Raw genomic sequence first — 25367 nt, forward strand, 5'->3', positions numbered from 1 at the left:
TGGCCATCCTGAAATGTAACCTACACCTTAATTACGAATAACATTGATAGAACCATAAGTTCATAAGATATGTTGGCCATAGGTTTGCCACTGGTTACAAACTGGAGCTTGTCATGAAGTGACGTAGGTCATGAATTCGAGGTAAAACGACTCAAGGCTAAGTACAAATTACTAAATAGGAAGATCGACTGCAAAACCGAGTGTAGTCAATTCTCGAACTAGCTCTCAGTAAGTTTCTAGCATTACAAACTATAGGTAGTGTGACGTAGGTCATAGATTCTCGTAAAGCGACGCCTGGTGAGGCGCTATCAAAGGCTTAGTAATGACTAAATAGGAAGACGGACTGCAAAATTAACTGAGTGTAGTTTATTTTCGCTTGCCGTTCTCGAACTAGCTCGAGCTGTAAGTCTCTAGCACTACGAAGTATAGGACGTTTCATACTTATGTAACACATCTTATAAACTTATGATAGTTAAGTATGTTCAACCGCTAATATTCCATATACTAATTTATATATCTATATGCTATAGTTGGTCTTTGGGGTTGAATATGCCCTCCTCCATCTTTTAAAATGGCGGCCCCGAAAAGTAATAAAAATAGCCTGATGGGCAACATAGGTTGATGTTATATAAAAGTTTTAGTTGGTATAAGAGAAATTCCATTTTCTTTTTAAAAGAAAAGTATAGGGATCCGAGGATTTTTGTATAAACGTGTCGAGAGAATGAACTGCACTTTTGGGAGTGTGTTTTTAGGTTCGCGGGGAAAACTTTCCAAATGCAAAGGCTTAGCTAACACGGCCAAGTAACAACAAAAAAGTAACATTTCCAAGAGTAGGAAATACGGGTGGACATGGCCAAAAAGGCATTTGACTATATAGGCTCTTAACTGCAAACTTTGCTCGCGTGCCAAGCCCACGGTTTTCGACTTTTGGTTTCGATCTTGATTTTGGCCAGAGAAACTTTGTTTTGGTCCAGCCACCAACCCCCTCCCCCGCCCTAAGTTGTCCTTAAACAAAGGAAAAGACTAAAGTTAGTTGGCGGGAAAAGCAGGCAGGTATAGCTGCTGAAAATCTCCCGAGGCAAGTTAAAGATAGCGTAAATCACCATTTGGACATGGACCGAAGAGTTTCCTATATATTAACTGAACGGATAGAGTTCCCGAGGTCACTTGGCACTCTTAAGGAAATGAGAAAAGAAGGTGGAAAAGAGGGGGAGGGTGACCTTCCGTAAGCCTTGGTTAAATTTCAAAGCATTATGGTGGCCAAAGAATTATCAATTTCAACTGTACGCGGAAAAATTAAGTATACCTTGTGTTTCTGATAAGCCTGACATTTTTCTGTCAGGGCCGCTTGTTTTCAAGTTAAGATTGGATTAAGTATTTTACGGATGACCCCTTAAATTTAATTAAACGACTGCAAGACAATGATTTCTAATTTAATTAAGGGGGCATACCTAAAACACTCTTAAAATCATAACTCGAAAATAGTGTCCCTTAGGGCAATCAAAATGGAGATAGAAGTTACATTTTCGACTCAAAATGGTGCACCCAAAGAACATCCCCCTTAATTTATGAATCCTAACGATGCCCTCGCTCTCGCGTACCATGTTTACGTATAATTTCAAAGCTATGTCTTTCTAGAACTAACTAGTTTTCAAAATATGTCAAATTGATTCTTTGTTAGAAATAACCAAAAATAGTGAAACCCATAAGGCGCACGCGCTGAAATTATACGAAACTAGGGCCCACTGGGTACTTATAATACAAATATATAAACCTTCATATATACTGTCCTAAGTGTCCTATCCAACTCCCAACAGTCCATCTATTCCGAATATATCTCCGGCACAAAAGTTCTTTAGCCAATAGCCAACCGGGATGAAACTTGTAGTCATGCAGTCTCCCTCGGTAGAGAAACATTTTCTAAATTGTACCCTAGATGATTTTCGTAACCAAATTACGGAATATAGAATCTTTCTCCTTGCATACTGAGAGAGAGAGAGAGCTATGGGGAAAGAGTTACAGAAACCCGTCTATCCTATCCATTCTCTTTCTAAGGTTCAGTTTCGGTATAGTACATATCCGGCAGGCCTGGCCTAGGGTTCTCTCTCTCTGTTTAAGCCTTGATTCTTTTCCTGTATATGCATTTGGTCGTTTTGGATAGTACGTGTTAAAAGGACCCTTTCCCTTCCTTCATTTCTACCCTACTTTACAGAAACTACCGTCTACAATACGCGATTACGTCTAAAGGGATAGTAGGGGTTCATTTTACATCACCGTAAGGTTTTGGTTTTGTAAAGAGAATTTTGTCATTTATCCAATGGTGCATAAACGCTCTACCATCAGTTAACTAAAGCAACGTAACAATTTATTTTGAGTCGAAAATGTGCCATGACATTACGTCCTAAGGACCGCATTGTTATTTTTGTGTGCGTGTGTGTTTTAGGGACGACCCTCAATTAAATTTTGCATCATCTTCCAGTTTCTTATCTAAATTTAAGGGGCCAATGATAAAAAACTTCGTATTCCTTTCATAAAAGTTATATAGGCTAAATTTTCGATTCAAAATTTATTTACCATAGACTGTACTTTGGTCCTATGACCCTACCTTCTTGGAACACCGTCCATAAATTATAAAGACGTACACATCGAAGCATGTTCCTTACGTGATACTACCCCTTTAAGGAATCTACATTTATTTTCTTTGCAAGCAACGAGAGATCATATTATTTCTTCTCTTCATGATTATTCTCTTAGTTTCGTGGAAAAGGGGGGGGCGGTGCGGGGGGAGTTTCTGTATTGCTTTTAAGCCTAATTACAACGTTCCCTACCTTCTCATCTCCCAACCCTAAAGCGATTAGGGTCCCTACGTGTTTTCCGGAAGGTTTTGTTGAAAAGTTTCCCCGAGGGATCATTTACATTTAGAAGACACAGAGAGAGAGAAAACTATTTAGGTCTGTAATTGTGGTTTGATGTTGGATAAGTGAATCGATTGATCCGGAAGATTTTTGAGGGGACGTCCGCCCTTCAGTTGGCTATTATTTTTACTTTTACAGTTTGAATTTTCAGATTTAAATTCTTAGCTGACTTTATAACTACGTTTTCCTTGATTATTTCCAGGGATTTTCCATGTTCTTTTTAAGCCTAAAGTTAGCTGTCAATGCTAAGAATATTATCTTTTTAAATTAACAACATATTTATTGTAACGTTCTACTTTGCGAGTTTCGTAAATCCAAGAAATTTTCGCACTGAAATCAAATTCCCTGATCTTTTGCCCTGACTCTTGCGGGTTTTGCCCTGAGCCGTGGCAACCCTGCTATATTTTAACCGGTTTGACGTTCTATTCATCCGCAGGTTCATTCGTGGTTTATAAGAAATATTTGGGCTGGAATGTCAAACTGGGGCGTTTAAGTTGAAGAGGAAGAGAGTGAGAGAGAGAGAGAAAGAGAGTCTGGAGAAAGGTTTTTGACCATCATTATCATAAATGGAAGCGAATAACGTTAGCGGCGAATCGTCTTTGCTGTACCTGATTGATTACTTCGAGAACGCGTCATCGTCCTCGGCGGGTCCTTGGAATGACTCCTTGCTTCGGCGTTCCTATAACGGCACTCAAGCTCTTTCGAATAATTGGACGGAGCCGAGCGCTTTTCCCGGACAAGGAGTCGGCGAGGACTCGCCTTACCCGAGCGGTTACTCGCAGTTGAGGATCGTTATGACTTCGTTTTTCGTGACCATTATCATGATTTTGGTGGTGGTTGGAAACATGTTGGTGTGTATCGCCATCGCGACCGAAAAATCGCTGAAGACCGTCCAGAACTGGTTCATCGCCTCGCTGGCCGTCTCGGATTTCTTGCTGGGGTTGGTCATTATGCCCTTCTCCCTAGCCAACGAGGTGATGGGTTACTGGATCTTCGGCCGCATTTGGTGCGAGATTCACTCGGCCCTGGATGTCCTACTTTGCACAGCTTCCATCAATAATCTCTGTCTTATAAGCCTGGACCGTTATTGGTCCGTTACGCAAGCCGTCGAGTACTTGAAGAAGCGAACGCCTTCCAGGTAATTAATCTGCTCGACCCGCGTAGTTCCGACTTTATTTAAGAGCAAACCCAAATCTTTCGCGCTCTTCTCTTTCCATCTAGGGCCTTGTTCATGATCTGTTTTGTTTGGGCATTATCGGCTCTGATCTCATTGCCACCCTTAGTGGGTTGGAAGAAAAAGGCGAAAGAGTCGGCGTATCCGAGTTGCGATATCAGCGACGACGTGGGTTACGTTCTCTACTCGGCCTTTGGTTCCTTTTACATCCCGGCCATCGTGATGGTCTTCGTTTACATTCGAATCTTCGCGGCGGCTCGTTCCAGAGCCCGCAAACACGTTAAGAAAAGACAGAGACCAGCCGCTACCGCTGAGATTACTTGCGACCCCGTCAAGGATAAGTCCACCACCACAACCACCTGTACCAGTTTCAGTAATCCCAGTCCGCCCGAAAAGGGTAGGTATATTCCATATTTTTAAGTGTATTTCAACGAAAATATCTTCCTCCTTCGTGACGCGACACCTGGAATTTATCTTCCTCAGGATCTTGCGGTTTTCCACCGAGTCCTTTGGGTACAACGACGGACTCAACGGTTAAAGAAAACGGCGCGGGAGGGAGTGGCGGTACGGGAACCTCAACGTCAACCACAACTACTAGTCTGGGAGGAGGCGGAAGTGGTGGTTCAATTCCCGGTCGTCCATTGACCGTAAGCGTGGTCGTTGAGACGAAAAAACGACCACCATCCGTGGTCCTCAACGCCACCCCGCAAATCATCATAGAAACACCAGAGGAAAGCTCTTCGGTGTCCCCTTCACCAGGAGGAATGTACGATTACGATGACGAATACGAGGAACCCGGTAGGACAAAGTTTTTCGGGGACAAAGATTCCAAAATTTATCACGTCGGTCGCGATAATTTAAAACCGGAGCGTCTAAGTCCTTATAGCTCGGGTCCCACACAATATATCGGCTCCAGAGATGGTATCAACCCGTGTCTAAGCTCAGAGACACCTACACCGAAAACGGGCCTACTTGGACCGGATAATAAACGCGATTTTGGCTCGGTCGCCTCTTTAACTGACTACGAAAGGTCCGATATCGAAACGGAAGACGATAAAGAGGTAAAGGTACCCAAGAAAGTTTCCCCGCAAGTAAGTTACTCGTCACAGGACCACCCGGTACCGACTGGTAGACATACGGCGTCCGAGGCGGAAAGACATAGAAGAAAAGTGGCAAAAGCACGGGAAAGAAGGGCCACGCTAATTTTGGGTTTGATTATGGGCTCCTTTATATTGGCCTGGTTACCGTTTTTCGTGCTGTACGTACTGGAAGCCACGTGCGCTACATGCTATATTAATCCGACTGGATTCGCTATCGCTTTTTGGTTGGGATACTGTAATTCGGCCTTGAATCCAATAATTTACACCATTTTTAACCGCGACTTTCGACGCGCGTTTAAGAAGATATTATTTAAGTGATAACTGTGTGACGGGCTCCCCACCTATTTCGTTTACTAATTTTCCGATTTAAAATTACTCGTAATATTTACAACAAAAAAGGTAAGATAAGTAATGGCGCGTGATTTTCAATTTAAAAATGTCTATTTTTAACCTATTTTCTTATTCAAGCCTCGTGCGCGTGGGGCGCCCAGATTTTATTTTTCCGCCATTTAATAATAATTTCCCGCCTTTTTTTATACCACCACGTGGCTGGCAATATTTCTTACATTTTCTCTCCAAAACTCGTCTTCCAAAATAATATTGAATAAATATAACGAATAAACATCAAACCCTCAAAAATAAAAAATAATTAAATAAAGAGCAGCGGCGAAACGTTAATTAAAATTAAGAAAATTAAGGAACAATATAATTATACATTAAAAAATAGGCTGACAAAATGGAAGTGCCTGTTTCATAAAACCTACTATATACAAACTATAGCGATAATTTTACGTCTATTATGATGACGTCATTTTCAAAATGGGAAGAGTCAAAATACGGAAATAAATGAACTTTATTTGGAAATTATTTTCCAAATTTTTGAAAAAAATAACCAAAATTTTCGAGTTTTCAAAAATAATGGGGCGCTATTAATGGGACATGTTTTATAGTTGTGTAGACCTAAAAAAAAATAAGATTAAAAAAATAAATAGTTAAAGAACAAAATTTAACGCGCTCGTTATAAATAAATGTTAATTACAATTAAACTAAAGTTAATTAAAACAACTAACACAGTAACCAGTCTTGAAGAGACGTTTATGCGCTACGCGGCTACCTATTTACACATTAATTAAAAGTCAAATTAAAATAATTATACCCCCCATGGAAATTTTAGATTAAAAAAAACCAAATTAAAAAAATTAAAATAACCCCCAAGTGATAAATAAATCCCAATATTTCTAAACTATGCAGATATTAGAGAAAACATTAAACAAACGTAACCAATCCTAAGCCTATATCCCATAAGAAAGAAACCCTCCAAAAAATAAACCAATATGAAAACACACTCAAATAAACAAAAACAAAACCAACACTATTTAACTTAGAACATTTAAAAAAATTAAAGGTTTAAAACAAAAAAAATATTAATAAAATATTAATTCGGCAAATGGGTGCTTCGATGTTTAAGGGTTCTATTTTATAAAACTGTGTCTTCGTTAATAATTAATTAGATAATTAAAAACCAAGGTGCTCTAAAAAATAGACTTATTTCAATATATACACCAATGTTTGTGAAAAATTTGAAGATAAAAAAAAACGTGTTCAAAGTTTGGGGTTTCCTATATTAACCTAAGATCCACAGCAACGAATAATTATTATAATTAAACTAATTATTTAATTTTAAAATGAAACTTTTTCTCGTGATTTTTGGAATTGTGGAAAAAAAAATAAAAAATAAAAATCGTTTGTGACCAAAAAAAAATAATTACGTATATATACATATATATATATAAATATATATTTGGGAAATTATCGTTAGTAGATTTCGTAATAACTCTAATTAACTTGGTAAGTATATTAATTATCTTTCCTGGTTAATTAGGGTAATTAATCGAAATATTGTTTAGATATTTAAAAATTAATATTTAAAAAAAAAACAAAAACAAAATGGCAGCTAATACCAATTAAAACCAGATGTATTAAATGTTTTTTATAAGCTCAAAAAATCCACAAACAAAAACAACAAATAATATATTATCAATGTCTATGATAAATTTATAAAAAAACACACAACAACAATTAAACTTAATTAACCTAATGGGGTTAGTTAATTAATAATTAAGTGTCTACACTCTACCGAAAACGTATTGTGTTATTAGCTAATTAGAATATTAAGTTACCAAAAATTTTTACATAAATTAATTTAGTTAAATAAATAACGAATATATTAAAAAGATTAATTAAACATCGTATATATATACATATATTATAATTATTAAACTTTCACCGCATTTTTAATATAGGGGTTTTTAAAAGTGCGTTTAAAAGTTTAGCCTAAAATTAATTTAAGTTAAAATTTTTGGTTTCTTTGTGAGATTTTTTCCACTTATCATAAAAAAAAATAACACAACCGAATTGAAAATAAAAAAGCCTAATAATTAGGTCTAAATAAAAAGTGAAGCCTAATTTTTAAGTTTTCCAACTGTAATAACGACAAATAAGGGATAATGTTGATGATGGTAAGATTGTTAAGCCTAACTTAAACTATGCCTAAATTAAACCTAAAAAAAACCATAACTCAATATACATTCCTGTTAAAATATATTTCAGAGTGAATATTCGTAATGAAAAGAAATATATTCACTATCAGCTCAAATTATACGAGATGCAAATTCGGTAATTAATTTCATTTCCCCATTTAAATTAATTAATTACCGTAATTGTTAAGCCTATTTTTTAAAAAAGTAGAAACGGTGCGTGTAAAAATGCGAAGGAAAAAACTATGTTTGTTTTTTTCAAAAATGTTAACTATAGCCAGGAATTTGTTAATTTAAAATAAGCGGGAATGAATAACGCCATTTATTTCAAGCCAGTGAAAAGCTCCACCCCTTAACGCTTAAAAAATATCTTATTGAATATACGTTTTGATTACGTACATCCTTGTGGGGGTTTGTTGAAGAAAAAGCGGTTTTTTTCCTTATTCTCGGTAATCACGCCTTATCAGGCGCCCGGAACTTCCGCTAAATTTACCGGAAGTAAGAAATGGTTAAAGCGGAAACAGAAAATCGCGTCAGATAGGTGGTATTTGATGAAACCGATAAGTAATCGGTGTTTTTGACGAGAATCACTGAACGCACATGCCTCTTCTTTCCTCCCTCCGCCATATCCGTTCTGTGGAAAGTTTCACGAGCACACAATAAGGTCTGTTATTTATTCCTACTTCTTTTAAATAAATCAATTCCTGTTATCGCTCATTATACAATGTTCATTAAACCCATAATTGTATTAATATACTAATTAGGCTTACAACATGTTGATGTTAAAATATATTATAGAAATAAATTTAAATAAAAAGTTATTATTATTATTATTTTAAATCCTTATTAATTTTACCAGGTTGACAACGATTATACTTAATTTTAAATAAATAAAGTTAATGAAATAAATTGGCGTAAAACTAATTTATCTCTTAGGCCTAATTAATGTCTAATCTTGATTTATTTTTAAATCATTCCCAAAAATAATTGGAATAAATTTAAAAGTTTGATACTCGAGGTTAATGTAGCGTTAATTTCCAATTTTGGGGAAAAATATTAAAAAAAAAAAAATTAAAAACGTTATCTCGTGTAAAATTATTGATTTGTAGTTTAGGGAAAGGTCATTCATTTAATTTTCAATGGTAATTAGAATTAAATAGTTTACTTTCTCAATATGATAAATATCACACCCTAAAAACAAAGACGAAATTAAACTAACAAATAAACAAAACAACCAAAATTCCTATATTTGTATTTCGGAAAAAAAATGTAATAAAAATAAATCTTAACGTTTAATAATTCAAAGCCCAGAAAAAAAATTAATAAATAAATGTTTGATAAAAGAAAATTACCATATTTGATGTGAAATATAAAAAAAAATAATAAAACCCACTAGTTTGATGAATTGGTGCTTTGATAACGACCGGTCGTATTTGAAAATTAAATTTATAGAAATATAAAACGATAAATTTTATCAGAAATCCATTTAAATAAATAAATAAAACACCCTGATAGAGTTGGGTCTAACTATTTAATTATTTTTAATTAAATCGGTTATTTTTTGTTTAAATAGCTTTTAAAATATAGCAATAAAATAAGCTATTATTAATTATTATTATTAATTAATTAATTAGTTATAATTTAAGAAAAATTGGGGAAAACTTCCACGATATGCAAAAAAAAAAAAAAAATGTACAAAATGTTTTTAAGGTGATAAAGAAAACTTAATTTAAATTTAAATTAATGTAGGGGGAATAATTATTAATAAGATAAAAAAAGAAGGAATGAAAATTTTTTAATTCCCTGTGAAGAACTCCGCATCTCAAGACAGACGAAATAATAATATTTAAATATCTTATTGGATAAACGTAATATCCCGTTTATCGTGGACTAAGTCCCCCTTAAACTTGTTATTCATTCTCGCTTCTATCAAATATATAAATTCCCGCTATATAACAACAGGGAAATCAAAATTCGTAATTAAAAAAAAAACCATTAACGTAAACTAAGAATGGTAAAAAATAACAAAAATACGTGACGAAGCTAAAATATACAAAAACAAATAAACAAACACCTCCCTAACTTTTATGTATGAAAACCCTACTTTGTTATTTATTACGTGAACCGGATATTTAAAGTTTAAATTTTCATGGGAAAATAATTAATTTTTGAAATTTTCAAAATGAAATGAAAACATACCAAAACAAAACCCTTATTAATAAAAAACGAAAAAATATGTGGAAATTGTTATGAATTAAAAGAAAAATAATGGTAATTCCTATACGATCGTTATTAATTTCAAATTTTTAGAATTAAGCATCATGTAAATTTTACGTTCCCACAAAGTGAATTAGTAAACTAGTAATAATCACTGGAGTAACTTGGCATAATTACAGAGATCCTGACAACACTGCCTTCAAGTGAAACCAAGAAGTGATATCTAGTTTATTAGGGGAGAAGGAAAATAAATTCGCCACATTTCCAGCTTTATCTCCAGTCCAAACGTAGGCCCGGAGTTAATCCCTGCCGCCTCTAAATTACAACCAGCATCTCATTGGTTCTTGAAAACTCACGTCAGAGCGACGCGAATGACGAAAATTACTTTGTATTTTCCGACTGAGGAGAGGCGAAATAGCCCGGCCTCCTTTTACGTCCCCCCTTGTATTTTGAAAGGGGGACTGGGACTATGGCGCGCGAATACTTAGGCATCTTATACCTTCTCCCTAATAAGGTAGATATCACTTCTTGGTAAAACCCATCCGTATCCGAGTCTTAACATAAGGCGAAAGAAAACGAAGAAGAAAAAAAGGGTTATATAAGGGTCGATCCTAAATTCATATCTCTCCAAGACAATCCCCATTAAAGTCAGCTCCTATACAGTAATTAAGGAGTTTTTCTAAGAACTAGAAAGAAGAAAATAAAATATAGTAAAAAGAAAAAATTGCTTAAAACTACAGGAGGTCGTTAAAAGGCCATTCGAGATAACTGTCCAGAAAATTTGGGCTGTATAGCCGGGGCTAGCGCGAAGGGAAAACCGTCATCACGCCCTTTTAACCCTTTTCCCCGCCTCCCAAGGGGCAGGAGTCCATCTCTCCTCTTTCCTCGAGCCTCTCATCTCGATCCCTGGAGGGAAGCTCAAGAGCAACGCCGATAGAAGCTAAAAGAAAAGACCCTTCCGTCCACCTATCCACGACGAATACCTTCAAAACCCTTTAGAAACTACACGAAACTACACTAGATTAAACATTGATTCTATTCGTAAATGACACATGGACCAAAGGGAATCTCTACAGACGAGGAATAAAAAAATACCCTATATATTGGTATGGGAATCGATTGGGAAATTCGTGATCAGTTTACAGTGTTCTAAGGCTGACTTTGGTAGAACCTTGGTTTGTTTAACAGTGACCAGTGATACGGGGGTATACTTTGGGATATTTTCAGATAAAGCGAAGGAGCAACTAGTGTTGTAATAGCGTACACCAAAATAGGCTTAAGAAAAGAGGTCTATGGAGTACATGGCTTTTTATATAATATTGAATGTTCGGTATTAAATTACTTATTGTTTTAGATTCTGTTGGTTTAAATTTAAAGTAATACTAACTTATTGTACCAAATTTCGTTATAATAGAAGATGCCTTAAACAGAGTACTAAATAAAGCTTAGTTTACTAAAATACTACTCCATGGTGGAAAGAAAAAAAATACCCCAGCAGACGATGAACTTGGTGAAATTCAAGCTTCACATTTCCCAAAATCATGGTCATTAAACATCCAACAAAGGATGGGAAAACAAAGGAGAGCGCTTTTTCCACGTGACGTTATGCATGAGCAAAAGGGATCCTTAAGGTTCTAGTATATCAAGGTCATTCTACGCACTGTATTAAAATATTTTCAAAGTGACTACCGTTTCAAGGAAGTCCTTTTTGGAGGAAGTTAATGAAATTAATGTATTCCCCAAGTTAACCAAGTGTAAGTATAAAATTGAATCTTTGCCGGTCCTCCTTAGAATAAAAAGGTCCATGACGAAATGGCGGGAAATTCTACTCCTAGGTTTAAGCATTTAGAAACCGCGGGAAAGAACTTTCAACAAGAGAAGAAGAAGAAAAAAAAAAGAAAATAAAAGGAAGTAGGTTAGATTTTGGAAATTTGCATATAAAATCAAGTGGTTCTGTATACACTGTATGCGTATATGAAAATGGGTTTCCTCTAAGGCTGGCCGAAACTACGCTCGTATTTTTACTAGCCACCATCTAATTTACGTGGAAATGTACTTAAGAAAGACCAAAAATAACGTTGATGGACTAGGCGGCTATAGTGTATAACGTGGTTAGGCCTAAAGAATACTTAACAGAGATACATACAGCCTCTAGAGGCTTCGTTACTTCAAACCTAACAGGAAAAATGTACCACTTCAGTAAAAAAAAATCTACATGTGATTATTATGGTATATACCTCTACGCGGTAATGGCGTATACGTCCCACGAGACTTTATAAGCATGGCGCGCGCCCTTTTTTTTTTGGCGCCAAAATTCGCCTCGTGCTCCAGGCTCTTGGGAGTCCGGGATCTCGTGATTTTAAACCAATCGAAGTATGCTCTAAATATAACCCTTCGATCCTTAGTAGTTAAGAATATTACAGCGTGGAATACTTAGATTGAGGTGGAATATAGAAGAATCGGGCGATAAATAAGCGATAAGGGGGAGAGGGAGGGAAGTAGGGCTAACGATCAGGCCGGGTTTACCTGAGCATTCCATATCGGAATCTAGAGATGCATGGAGTAAGTACATATATGTACAGAGGATGAGCGAGAGAAGAAAAAAAAAGGGGGCGAGAGAAGAAAAAGAAGGAAAACATTCATCAGGAGAGGGAAAAAGCCTTTACCAGTACTTGGCAATCATTGGTGGGAAGTATTGTAGGTCCGGTATAGACACCATTAGCCTCTGTTCATCCTAACCCTAACTAGAGCGTATAGTTGAGAAAATTGCGCCAGCTATAAATTTATCTTATTTTATGGAATAATGTAGTTAATAAGTAAAAATTTTCTTTTAAACTTTTTGCAAACTATCATAGACGGGCATCAATCATAGCCGGAGAAATTAACAAAAACTATAATGAGAGAAGCTAAATAAAGACTTGGGAGTATACGTCATAACATGAGTGAATCATATACTAGCTCCCTATAAGTTACTCAGCCACACTGGCCTAATGTATCCAGCATTTTCTTCCCGCCAAAAAAAGTGTTACCTATATGCGACCCCCAGTGAGAGAAAATAACACTACTCTCGGCGCTTACGTATTTCCGGTAAAAAACGGAAAATGGTATAAACCAATGAAACTTCGAACTGAAAGGTAGTTAGTATAAGCAGACGACGTTTTAGAAATGTTGTGATTGTTTGCGGACGGTTCAGTCGTATTTTATCTTTGAAATTAAGCTACTCATTTAAATTCAGAGCGTTGCCAAGGGAATGTGAATTTTTATTCCGTAGGCAACGTTCAGAGGCTATTTATGGTGAGAGAACCAAACTTTATCAAAGAATAGGAGCTAAACAACAACTTAGTAGTCATCTCGAAAACCTTATCGAACTTTTTAATAATGCGTCTATAGAACTAATAGAACTTAAAGAAAGACCCAACCCATTTTTAATCGAAGACTGTTGTGAAACCTAAATTATTTTTAAATAAGGAAAAGAAACCAAAACCACCAAAGCCGTTAATACCATTTGGAACTATCGTCACTTCAAGTTCACGATATATTAATTTCAAAGCCATAAGAGAGGGCGCCGTCTATTATCACTCTCACCCGCCTCCCCTCCTCTCGACTATTCGGAAGAAAATGCTGGATACATTAGGCCAGTGCGACTGAGTAACTTATAGGGAGCTAGTACATGATTCACTCATGGTCATAAGCATAAGATATGTTCCACAAGTTATTCAATGGTTACAAACTGGAGCTTGTCATGAAGTGACGTAGATCATAGATTCAGGGTAAGTCGACGCCTGGTTTGGCGCTGTCAAAGGCTTAGTACAGACTAAATAGGAAGACGCGTGTAGTCAATTTTCGAACTATCTCTCAGTAATTAAGACTCCAGCATTACGCAGTATAGGTAGTGTCAAACTTATGGAACATATCTTATAAACTTATGATGCACAATTCCTTAGGCTTTCATCAAATCCAGCGAGTGTGCACCGCGCTTTCAAATATTTCAATTTGTCTTTGGAATATGCCATATTAAGGTGGCGCGGTCCTCCGCAGAGGACACTATCCATCGTTTCTCTTAACCACCTAATCTAAGGGACACAAAAGGAAGGACAAGAGAAATCCTTTGAGGAAGGAAGACGGTCGGTTCCTTACTCTCGTTCTTCGCTTTGGGAATTGGTTGTATGTGTGTCGTGGGCAGAAGAAGCTTGGAGTCGTTGATAGGCATCTAAGAGCCATCTTGGATTAAAAAAAGAAGAGTATAGGCTATTGGTCTCTTTCTTGAGGATGGAATACAATAGTGAAGTGGGCCCCTGGACTCCGGTCATCTCCATCTAAAAAGGCTTTCTTTTTTTTTGTTTTTTTTTGCAAAAGATTCCAAAGGAGCTCAAGGTCGAGACCTTTTTTATTTATTAGTTGCCCCAGTGACCTTTTGACCAAAATGCGTTACTTATAAGTAAGAGTAGTTTATTTATGCTAATAAAACTAGTTGAGTGCCTTGCTTTGGAATAAATAAAAATAAAATTGACGTCAAGAAGTATAAACTTTGACTAATTTATCTTGATAAACCTCTTCCATACTTTCTAAGCCTTGGCATTAAAATTCCCCTCGGTATTATCATAAGTGACAAAATATCCATAAGTATGATACTTTACATACCAGGATTGAGATAATGCTATCAAACAGTTATAGAATTGACCCTAGCACGGTGCGAAGCCCATCTGAAGTTTGATGAGCGGGAGAGCGAACAATAAGGGTGAACATGGAAGAATTAAGAGTATACAGAGTGTCATCCTTCTATTATCCCCTTCTGGTCATACTTATTGTTGTTACGGTATTAAATAGGAAATGATTTAAATTCTCTGAACCCGACTAAGATTCGTCTGCTAAGGGAGTATCTATAGGCTCCATCAGTCTTGGGTTAGACCTACACGCGGTACTTCTGGAGAGCACGCGAGCCACAGGTTCATTTATAACTCCTTGAAGGTAACAGACAGAAAAGAGAGCGGGTAAAATATATAGGGAATATAAGAGGCATAGAGTCGGTTCGGGCCTTTGCCCAACCCCTAGCTATAACGGTGTTGATCACAAAATGGATAAAAAAAATACTTCTCTTCAACTGCTTTATAGATGGAAGCGAGGAATGACCAAAATGACCTTTAACCTTATATAAAAGGGTGGTAGTTTTTAGCTGAAAAAAATATCCGTGAAAGGTATCGAAACATTAGTTGAGGCATACTTATTTGTATACTAGCGAAGTTGGTTTATTTATATTAACCGTCTGAGAATGATTTTTAATTTTAACGGCGGACATGTTGTAAAATGGCGGACAGATACGTTATTAACCTCTCTATATTGCTTAACCGTTGAAGCTTAATTAGAATCACTTTTAACGAGATTTAATTTAATTATCAAATAGCTTATTTCATTTCTAATTAACTTTCATACACAACCATTAATATTTATTTTTCTCCTTATTTTATAAATTTCATTTCATTATAGCTAGAATTATGTCAACTGGATTGTTACGTTGATTACTAGGGTCTTTTGAATATCTACAAAATTAGCAAATAAATAAATAAGTAAATAAATGAGCAGCCATTATACAATACGAGGCAAAACAGACACAAATAGGACACGAACGATGGAAAACTATATCCAATCCCGAAACATCTTACGTCAAAAAGTCAATAAGGATTAGGCTTAGCTAAGCTCTCGGCGTTTAGGAAATCAGAATACACAGACACACATACACAATTCTCCAATGCCTTTCCCCCTACACTCTCTAAAGAGAACAAAAGCCTTTTCTTAAAGGAGAGGAGATTTGATTTGGGAAGCGCGAGAGGAGAAAAGGGATTACGCAACGGAGAGGAGAGAATCCTGCATGCAGGATGAAGAAGAAAAGCCTATTCTTAAAAGTTCTTTATGTGGCGAAATTTTAGTCTCGTCGCGTCTCGGCTTACAAGAAAACCAAAGGATATTAAAAATAATTCTACGAAACCATTTTAATCATTGACTAAAGATCAGTTAACACCATCTTTCTCTCTCCAAAAAGGAAATTGGAGAAGAGAAAATCAATAAAGGTTCCGCGCTCGCTCGTCGTGTTTGCGTCTTAAAGTCGATCTATACTTATTTTCAAGGGGGCTTCAGAATTTGAGTGTGCCAACTATATTTGGGACGTCATAACCCTGGCGTTATACGAGATACGCGGGGAAAACCTTTACTGGATTAATAGATCAAATGGTTTTCTGACCAATGGTACCATGCAGAAGGGGATAATAGAAGAAGGATGGCACTCTGTATCTTCTTAATACTTTAGTTATGTAACATGATTCTTCCCAGGCTCACGCACCTTTTTGTTTGCTCTCCCGCTCGTCAAACTTATTTCAGATGGGCATGGCACCGTGCTAGGGTGAATTCTATAACTGTTTGGTACTAAATCCTCAGCAATCAAGCCACAAACCTTGATTGTCTTGACGTGGGACAAAAACGCACAAGCGCATCCGCCTAGGTAAATAGTTAAGCGCTAAAAGAGTATAAGGGAACTATTTATCGCGTATGTGATTCGGTTTAGTAACCTTGCTCCAAATGTTAAGGGATGTTGGGAAGATTCATATTACAATTACCCCGCTTTGTGGTGACACACTTCTTTCGAAGAGAAGTATCATATACTTCTGATGGTACTTAATATTTGACCAAAAACCAATTAGAGTATTAATTTTTGGACCCCAGGTTGCGAGAGACGATAAAATTTAGGAGGTCAGAACCGTGACAATTTAAAAGCTAAGAAGCGACGGTTATAGGGTGTGATAGTCCGAACTGTTTTACGTTATCAAGTATACTCCCGCCTTCATTAACAACAGCTAGAGTAATTAAGGATTAAAATGATGTCACGGGGTCAGAATCAGATTAGACGAACTTTTGAACAAACGTCAGAAGTCGGGATATTTAAAAGCCAAGAGTGCGTTAAGGACGTCATAGATAACATTCACCTCTATACCTATGGGTCCAAGTACTTGCGCCTACACTAGACGGACAGTCAAGTAATTAATATTTTAGTGTACAAGAGAAAAGAAAAACATTTTTCCTAACCGCCCACCATTTTCTTTTCAACTTTCAAAAAGTCCAAAATATTTCACCGAAGCTTAAAAAGTAGCTGGCAAAAATATAATCTCTTAAAATATTTAAATCCCAATGGTGGGTGGATCCGTACTAAGCCTTACAACCCCAAAAAATGTAACGAAATTTTCAGTCATTTTTCAAAGGAGGGAGCTCGGGAAAATAAATGCATAATGGCGGAATGAATTCTTTCCTTCAAAGGTAGGTGGGTAGGTATAGGCGGCGTACCTAGGGTTAATTCAATCTTAATCCCCACACCTCTTCATAATGCAATATTCCTTTCAACGGAGAAATTATTTCGCCAATACGATCCTAATTAGAATTGCCAAAAAGGGGAGAGAAAGATGACCGGTGGTGTTACAGTTAAAATCGCCCTTAATGGAATGAGAAGCGCGCGAATAAAGGTACCGTGAAATTAGTACGACACCAAAACAATTCGAGTTGAATTAAATTAACGTATAATAGAATTCATTATGGCATTTTCAGATTAAAATACCCGACTTATGTCCGAGCTTGTTTTGCCACATTTTGGCAATCCTAGACTTATATCTGACCTTACCCCGAATTTGCAAACACCCTGAGTTATACCTGACCTTACCCCGAATTTTTAAAACCCTGACTTATCCCTGACCTTACCTCCAATAGTAAAACCCTGACTTATCCCTGACCTTACCTCCAATAGTAAAACCCTGACTTATCCCTGACGTTTAACCCCCAATTTTCAGACCCTGACTTATCCCTGACATTACCTCGAATTTGCAAATTAACCTTTACCTATCCCTGACCTTATACCCCCAATTTGCAAAACCCTGATCATTTCTCCAAAAAGGTTTTCAAACCACTATCTATCCCCAATTTAACAAATCAGTGTAACTTATCCAGATTATCCAGCGTTTTTTTTATTTTAAACCCCTGACTTTCCCAGATTATCCCTGGAAACAAACATTTACCAGATGTTTACCAGAAAACACATGATCAAGTCCATCCCATATTTATCATTTCTAAACGTACTCTTTAACATAAGCGAAAATTAAACCGGTTTACCCATAATTCCTTTAAACAAAATAGAAATTAATCTACTTTAAAAATAGGAAAAAAATTATATACATATTTTAAAGCAATGTTTTACAAACCCTTTAGGGGCTAATTACAATAGATAATTAGGCCAACTCGAAAATATACATAAATATCTCTATATCACTCTCTCATTTTCCCCGGGAAATTCTCTCCCCATCCCAACTTGAATGTAATAGCGCGTAGAAACTAAACAAAATCAACTTAAACTCACACTAGAATCAAGGCTAATACTGTTTTAAAGAAGCCCAAATGATCGTGTCGCAGCCTTGGGAACGATACGCGGTTAGATTGAAAAATTACACGAACCGTATAGAGAGGGATGAAGATTTCCCTCCGGTCCATGGAAAGGATTGGAAGAGGCTGAGAGATGTGAAACAACCCGGAGAGCGTTCGTTCGTAATACACCACTAGAATCGATAGGGGACTGACGAAACGTATGACGTCATTACAGGCCAGGGAAACAAGTGTTCTGACGTCAATATGACGCCGTTTTTTTCTTCTTTATTTTAATACCACTCCCTCCCTCTTTATATTGCAAGTGGGAATCCCGGGAATGGAAAAATTTAAACATTCAAATTAACGCCGCGTCTCTGACTTTTAATTGCGCATTTCTATTTGATTTCTGATTAGGCCTTGTACGAAATTTCCAGAACGTCTTTGAAAGACCTTTTTAAAGAGAGGGGTGACGCAGTATCGTCTGCTTAATACAGGGTTAAAACCAGCGTGGGAAATAAGGCGGTGGCACAGGGAAAATGACCAGTTTTAAAATTAAACAGGAGAGGGGTCAGTGGTCCACGAGACCACTAAGAAAATTCAAGGGTAACCAGAGTTCAGACATTAACTCAAATATTTTAATTATCCACTTGTTTAGTTTAACAGACGACGTGCCCTGGTCAATGGTCATGGACCAGTTTATTTATTTCAAACCTGGGAGGTCGCTGGCCTAATGTCCAGTTTAAAAAAATCCTTATTTCCCACCCTGGTTAAAACGGAACATCCGGTATATGTTCGTTAGATTGGGCTTCAAGGTGACCAGTCCACTCTAACGTCTTTGGATCATCAACATACCGGATTTTTTGTTATAAGAAAAGAAGGTGGTCAAACACCTGACTATTTTACTTTTGAAAAAGGCCTAATAAACCGAAAAACATCCACTCGAAATACCTCCAATCAAATCAAAGATTTATAAACAAATCTCATTAAAAAATTTTGTAAAGAAAAAACACCATTAAATATTCCTTACCCATCAAACTAAATTGAACCAATTCATAAATATAAATTAAAGAAACTTCAGTCACTAAAATCATGGAGGGGGTGGGGGAAAAACACGTGACTTTCCCTATTACACCAAATAAGTTAAACGGGAACCTTCTCACTGGAAAGATATCGAATTCCATTTCGGAAGAAGAAAAAAGATTTTTTCCATGAAAAAAGAAAAATTTCGGAAAAGGAAATAAAAAAAATCGCGTGAAAAAAAAATATGTGAATTGAAAACTCAAATAACGTCGAGAAGCAAGTGAGAGACACGAGAACATTTCAGGGTTCCCACACATTTTTCCAATTCAAAATTGCCACAAATTTTTTCCAATTCAAAATTGCCACAAATTTTTTCCAATTCAAAATTGCCACAGATTTTTCCAATTCAAAATTGCCACAGATTTTTCCAATTCAAAATTGCCACAGATTTTTCCAATTCAAAATTGCCACAGATTTTTCCAATTCAAAATTGCCACAGATTTTCCAATTCAAAATTGCCACAGATTTTTCCAATTCAAAATTGCCACAGATTTTTCCAATTCAAAATTGCCACAGATTTTTTCCAATTCAAAATTCCCACAGATTTTTTCCAAAGTTTTCTGACCGTCTAAAGTTATTTTCCAAGAGCAATTTTAAAAACCATCTTTATTTTTATAGAAGTCAGTAAGTTCAATGGGTTTAAAATGTCCAGTACCGTGAACTTATAAATATATTAAACCACGCTATTGTAATAAAAACAAAATTCCTAAGTAAGTTCTAAAATTACAATTTTAAAATTCTCCTATATTTCAGGCCCATTTACAAAATGCCACTTTTCCCATCGGGTTTTCCAGGAACTATGGCAACCCTTTTTTTTTTATTTTATAAAGAAAGAAGAAAAAAATCAATGTCTCTGAATTGGAATTATAACTATAAGGATTGGAGGGGAAAATTTCAGCGAGGAAGGAAGTCAGTCAGTCCAAGAAGACTCCGAGAGCATCGGGAGACGAGGATGGAGTTAGTTTCCGATGAAATTGTTTACAGGTCCATCCTTACTCGGGGGGGGAGAGGAAAGGGAGGAAAAGGATTGGGAGGGGGGAAATAAACCCCGAGGATATTGTACCCATGCGGAAACACACGCTCTGACGATCTCAAAGAAGTCAATAGAGAGGACACAACCAACAGTGCCATCTTCCAAAGAATTCCCAAACTTTTTCAACTTAATGCATCTCTAACGAAGAAACGTTTATTTAAAGCTACACTAATTTAAAAAAAATATATATATTTCATCACGTAAGTCACACATTATTTATATGTTATCCCTAATTTGGTTTCCCTTTTTTAGATCATAAGCTAGTTGCGTCACGTGGGAGTTTGGTTAAAATTATTGAAAATACGTCACAGGCTTCACGTGAAGATGCCAAGATCTAAAGACTAAACACGTAGTGGGACTGGACACCCAAATACCCGAAATACTGTAGAAAAGAGAGGTGAAGTGAACAGTGAATCCCCTAATGTTCGAGACAACTTTGTACGACAGAATACTGTTTACTAAGGTAAGAGATAGAGGGTTATGACGTTGCCATATATGGGAAAGAAATTACTCTATAGTTTTCGAAATAAAACGAAGTAAATTTCTTCGAACCACGCCTCTCCTCAATCACGTGCCTCTGACGTATTTCAAATAACTTAAACCCATCATCCGATGCCTGCTTTACAGACCCTTTAAAAGTACGTTAGTTAAGAATATTTTTATTTATAAACAAGTTCCGTCTTAATTTGAAAATTATGTTTTAAAACATATTTATTGTAACGCTACGTACAACGCTGATGGAACACCGTTGAACGCTATCTTGCAAATTTGAGTAAACTCAAGAACATTTTCAACTACTAAAATGAAATTTCCTGAAGACCAAGGAAGGCATCGAAAGAGACTTTTTAGTCCAATTTCTAAGTAAGGATGAATGAAAACTCTCGATATAACTGGGGGTGGATTACAATTGGTTGATGAATTGCGTACGTGTTTACAAGTTAGGAAGCGTAATTAATGACGGCGAGTTAATTTGTCTCTGGCCAGAAGAGGAAGAAGGTACTTAACTTAATAGAATCTTATATATGAGAGGGGAACTAGCTTGGGTGAATGTTTTGGGGGTCAAATTCCCATAAGGATTAGTTCCTTTACCTCCCTATACAAGCGCCAATCTACTCCCCTAATTAAAAGTGACCCTTGGAACCCCTACCCCAACCCCTCCCCCTCCCCCCATCGTGTTCCTTACGATGACCTTTATAGGTCAAGGGAGAATTTCATTACCGTTCCTATCGTCCGAATTGATGCTAAACAGCTTTGACGGCTGTCCTTTGCCTTTGATTAATTCGAGTTACCCACAGTTTTGGGGACCCGTCGTAAAAAAAGAAGACAAAATGGGGGCCCTTGGAATTGGATTAATAACATTACCTTGACTTGTTTACTCTAAGCCATTGTTTTTCTATTTATTTATTTATTTATTTATTTTAGAACAGATGGTTTACGCCTAATTAAAGCGGCAGGTAATTATAATTGCGCTTCGCAAGCTAGTTTAGAAAAGTGAGAAAAAAAAATTAGTAGGTCAAAAATAGGTCAAATTCTACAGGTCTACAGGGATCCCCGGTCCGTTCCAAAGCTTAATTGTTATCAAGTATTTTTAATTGCGTTTCACTAAACAAGTTCGATAATGAAAATGAAAATGAAAAAAAAAAAGCTTTAGTAGGTCAAAATAGGTCAAGTTATCCAGGCCTACAACACCTTTGACTTAATAATATAGATCTTTCATTTTAAAAGTTATTAAACAATTCAGTGTTTGAAAGAAGAAAGACAATGCCCAACTATAGCCACTCTCCACAAATAAGTCAATTGGGAGACCATTTTCATGGGCTTATAGCCATGCTATAGTTAACCTGTTTAGTTTTTTGTTGAATTTGTAACATTGTATTAAAATATTGTAATAATAAATACAACACCTTTGACTTAATAATACTTATCTTTAAATTTTTTTTTGAGTAGCGCGCCCCAAGTCGTTTCAAAACGATTAACACTCTATTTGAATTAAACGAATACTTGATTCGTACATTTTATGTTAATAGAACAACTATAGAATTCGGGCGCGAAAATGCTTTTATAAACAAATTGAAGGTACACCAGTACATCGTCATCTTTATTCTCAGCCTCTTCCAATCCCTAAAAATCCCTCCATCTTCCCAACTCCTCCTCTCGGGCTTCTATTTTCTCTTTCGGGGGGGGGGGGGGCTCGAAAACCGCGCGAGTCTCCGACTTTGAAATTCATCATTAATAATATTTCCGTTAGCAACCGCACCACTCGAAAACTAAACGTTCATTTAAAGAGGTACGAAAAGTAGAACGTGCACGGGGTCAGACTTTTCATACGTAATTTGCCACAAGCGATATTATACGCTATTTACAGAACCTTTACAAATGGCGCGATATTTGGCGCCACTATTAAAATCGTTCCTTTTTGGGAAAAGGAAACATTTCCAAGAATTTATTTAATATAACCGTGAATAAATTTCCTAGGGAGGAATTTTGTGGTTCATATTACACTAAAACCTTTAAGTATAATCAGAAGTGAGATGAGACTGGAAGTAAAGAGCTCTAGCATTGGTAATAGATCCTGGCACTAGTGAACAAATTTGAGGATTTTATGCCGCTTCCATCGCGCCTACACTACAGAGAAAAAAATTGGTCGAGTTCCAAAAAACATTTCCTACCCCCTTCCCTTCAACCTAAAGCTGCGGAACACGGACGTGGCTCCTTGAATCTAGTTCGGCCGTCTACCACCACGAGCGTCTCACGTTTTGGAGGGAAAATTCAGAAACCGCTACTAGAGGGCCAACCGTTGGTGTGTTATCAAGAATATTCACTTTCGCCGAGTGAAGAATTTTATTAGCTCAGTACTTCTAGTCTCATCTCACTTCTGGTATAATTAAAATTAACGATGACTATTCTTTGACTTTGTTTTATTTCAATTTAAACTCTTGTAAGTATTAAATAAATTCGGGTCATCTATGGACGCGCGTGGACTTGGAAAAAGGAAAAATCTCGCGTGCTTTTGGGAAAAGGCGCGAAATTTTGGTGGGAACGTTATTAAAAGCGTGGCGTAGCGTGGTGTGGTGGACGCGCTCGCGCCTATTATAGTAGTATCTCTTTCGGCGTTAACCCATCTTTTCCCGCTCTTTTCGCGTTATAACTATGAAAAAGAAGCTAATAAGACTGAAAGGCGGGGAAGATGAAAAGGGGGGAGGTTCCGTGTATTATATCGCAAACGCATTATACAGTATTGGTTTTAATTTCTCGGATGGAGTTTTAGAAAAGTGGTGCGCGCCGATCGAAACTTACCGCTTCTTCGCCGGGGTCTCTCCCGGCCTCCCAGGTTGGTTTTCACTTTCAACAGGGGCTGAGGGGTTTGGGGCCAAAATAGGGGTTTTGGGGTATTGATCGTCTTATCTAAAGAACCGAGAGACCTCCCAAATTCACCCCCGTTTCGATATAGTTATGGGAAAATTGTATTAAAATCAATTTTGGCGTAAAATAGTCCCTTCGCAGAAATTTTATATTCATAGAATCATGATACTTGGAGGAATTACTGTACAGAATGTTTATTACGTCATGGTGATCGCTTTGTTTTCTCGTGTTAGCTCTAGTAGTTGGGGTCGAAATTAAAAACATCAAATTTAGACACTCGCGTTGATTTCATTAAGTGTATGTTTGTGAGTTGTGACGTTATTTTTACTGGTAAATTCATGATACTTGGTGCGATTACTCTATGAAATTCCCTCTTTCTAAGAATGCATTTAAAATTAATTTAAGTACTCAAGAAGAAAAGTTACGCCTATAGTTAAACTCAGGCCAAAATTTAGAATGAAAGAAAAAAATATTTAAAAAATTTCCATTTAACTATTGTAAACTTTAAATTTTTGTGACGTTATATTTACTAGTAAATTCATGATACTTGGTGCGATTACTCTATGAAACCCCTAGTTTCTGACAATACCTTCAAAATCTATCTAAGTCCATCTGGACCAAAGTTAGGAGCAATTAAAGACACGATTAAAACTAATGAGATACAACATTTTGACATTGAAAAAAAGGTAAGTTTGGCTAAATATCAAATACGGGAGAAAGAGCGAGAGAGAGAGGTTCTGGATTCAACCCCTTCTCATTTTCCATCTTTGTTGGGCTACCGGGATGCTCTTGAGCTTCCCCTCCCCCAAAACTCCCGGCGTTTCAGATTCTAATGAAGATATTGAAAGAGCAAGCCCCCCTCCTCCTCTACAGCCACGCAGCGCGTCACAAACATTTTACGCCACTTTGAATTCTACCCCATTAAAGATCCCCACCAGAATAAATTAGCACGAGAGATCTCATAGACAATTACACCCTTAGAAAGCCTTAAAAAACCCTGACGAGCTTACACTCTCTCTTATAATAAACCTATCCCTTTTAAGAGTGCGAAACAGATGGACTGCGGGATTGAAAACCGTATGGATCAGCGTCTATCCATTTATGGACCATTTCGGTTTAGACAATTTTCAAAGTGAAAGAGACTTTTGCGGTACGTTTTATCTCAATATAAAATGGAGCTTCATCTAAGAATGTAAAGGATTTCGATTGATATGGTCCATTTAACTTTTCCCCATACGCTTAGTTCTGTTTATGATAAGAGAGGGTTAAAAAAATTCATCTATCTGAAGGAAAAGGTTACTAAAAACTTTGGGAAAAGGTTAATTTTAATGTAAGAGTAGAGACGCTGCGTGGAGTTATATTATCCCTTTAAATTAGTTCAAAAAAAAGAAAAAAGTTCTACATACAGTTTTAGAAAGGGTTTCGGTGTTTAACAGAAAAATAAAAAGTTGAGGGATGAAAAGTGATCTTTGATTTGCTTTTAATCGACTTAAGCCTAACGGTCTGGAAATACTTTTTTTTATTTTGCGGGCTAAGCCTTTTTAAGGGGAATGG

General features: G+C 36.6%; 2 protein-coding genes across 3 annotated transcripts in view; one reads left to right on the plus strand and one right to left on the minus strand.

Moving 5' to 3' along the window:
• The window catches only part of LOC149673821 (uncharacterized), a 110968-nt gene that overhangs the window by 79815 nt on the left and 5786 nt on the right, over positions 1-25367 (minus strand). The window lies entirely within an intron of this gene.
• Positions 3378-6930, plus strand: Octalpha2R (alpha2-adrenergic-like octopamine receptor). Its single transcript, XM_089839981.1, has 3 exons — positions 3378-4053; positions 4137-4486; positions 4573-6930. The coding sequence occupies exons 1-3, from the start codon at positions 3482-3484 to the stop codon at positions 5505-5507; spliced, it is 1857 nt and encodes a 618-aa protein (XP_089696107.1). The 5' UTR covers positions 3378-3481; the 3' UTR covers positions 5508-6930.

Source organism: Phalangium opilio, unplaced genomic scaffold, assembly GCF_054372755.1.
Source record: "Phalangium opilio isolate 3A_F unplaced genomic scaffold, DU_Popi_V2 ptg000048l_1, whole genome shotgun sequence".
Lineage (NCBI taxonomy): Eukaryota > Metazoa > Arthropoda > Arachnida > Opiliones > Phalangiidae > Phalangium > Phalangium opilio.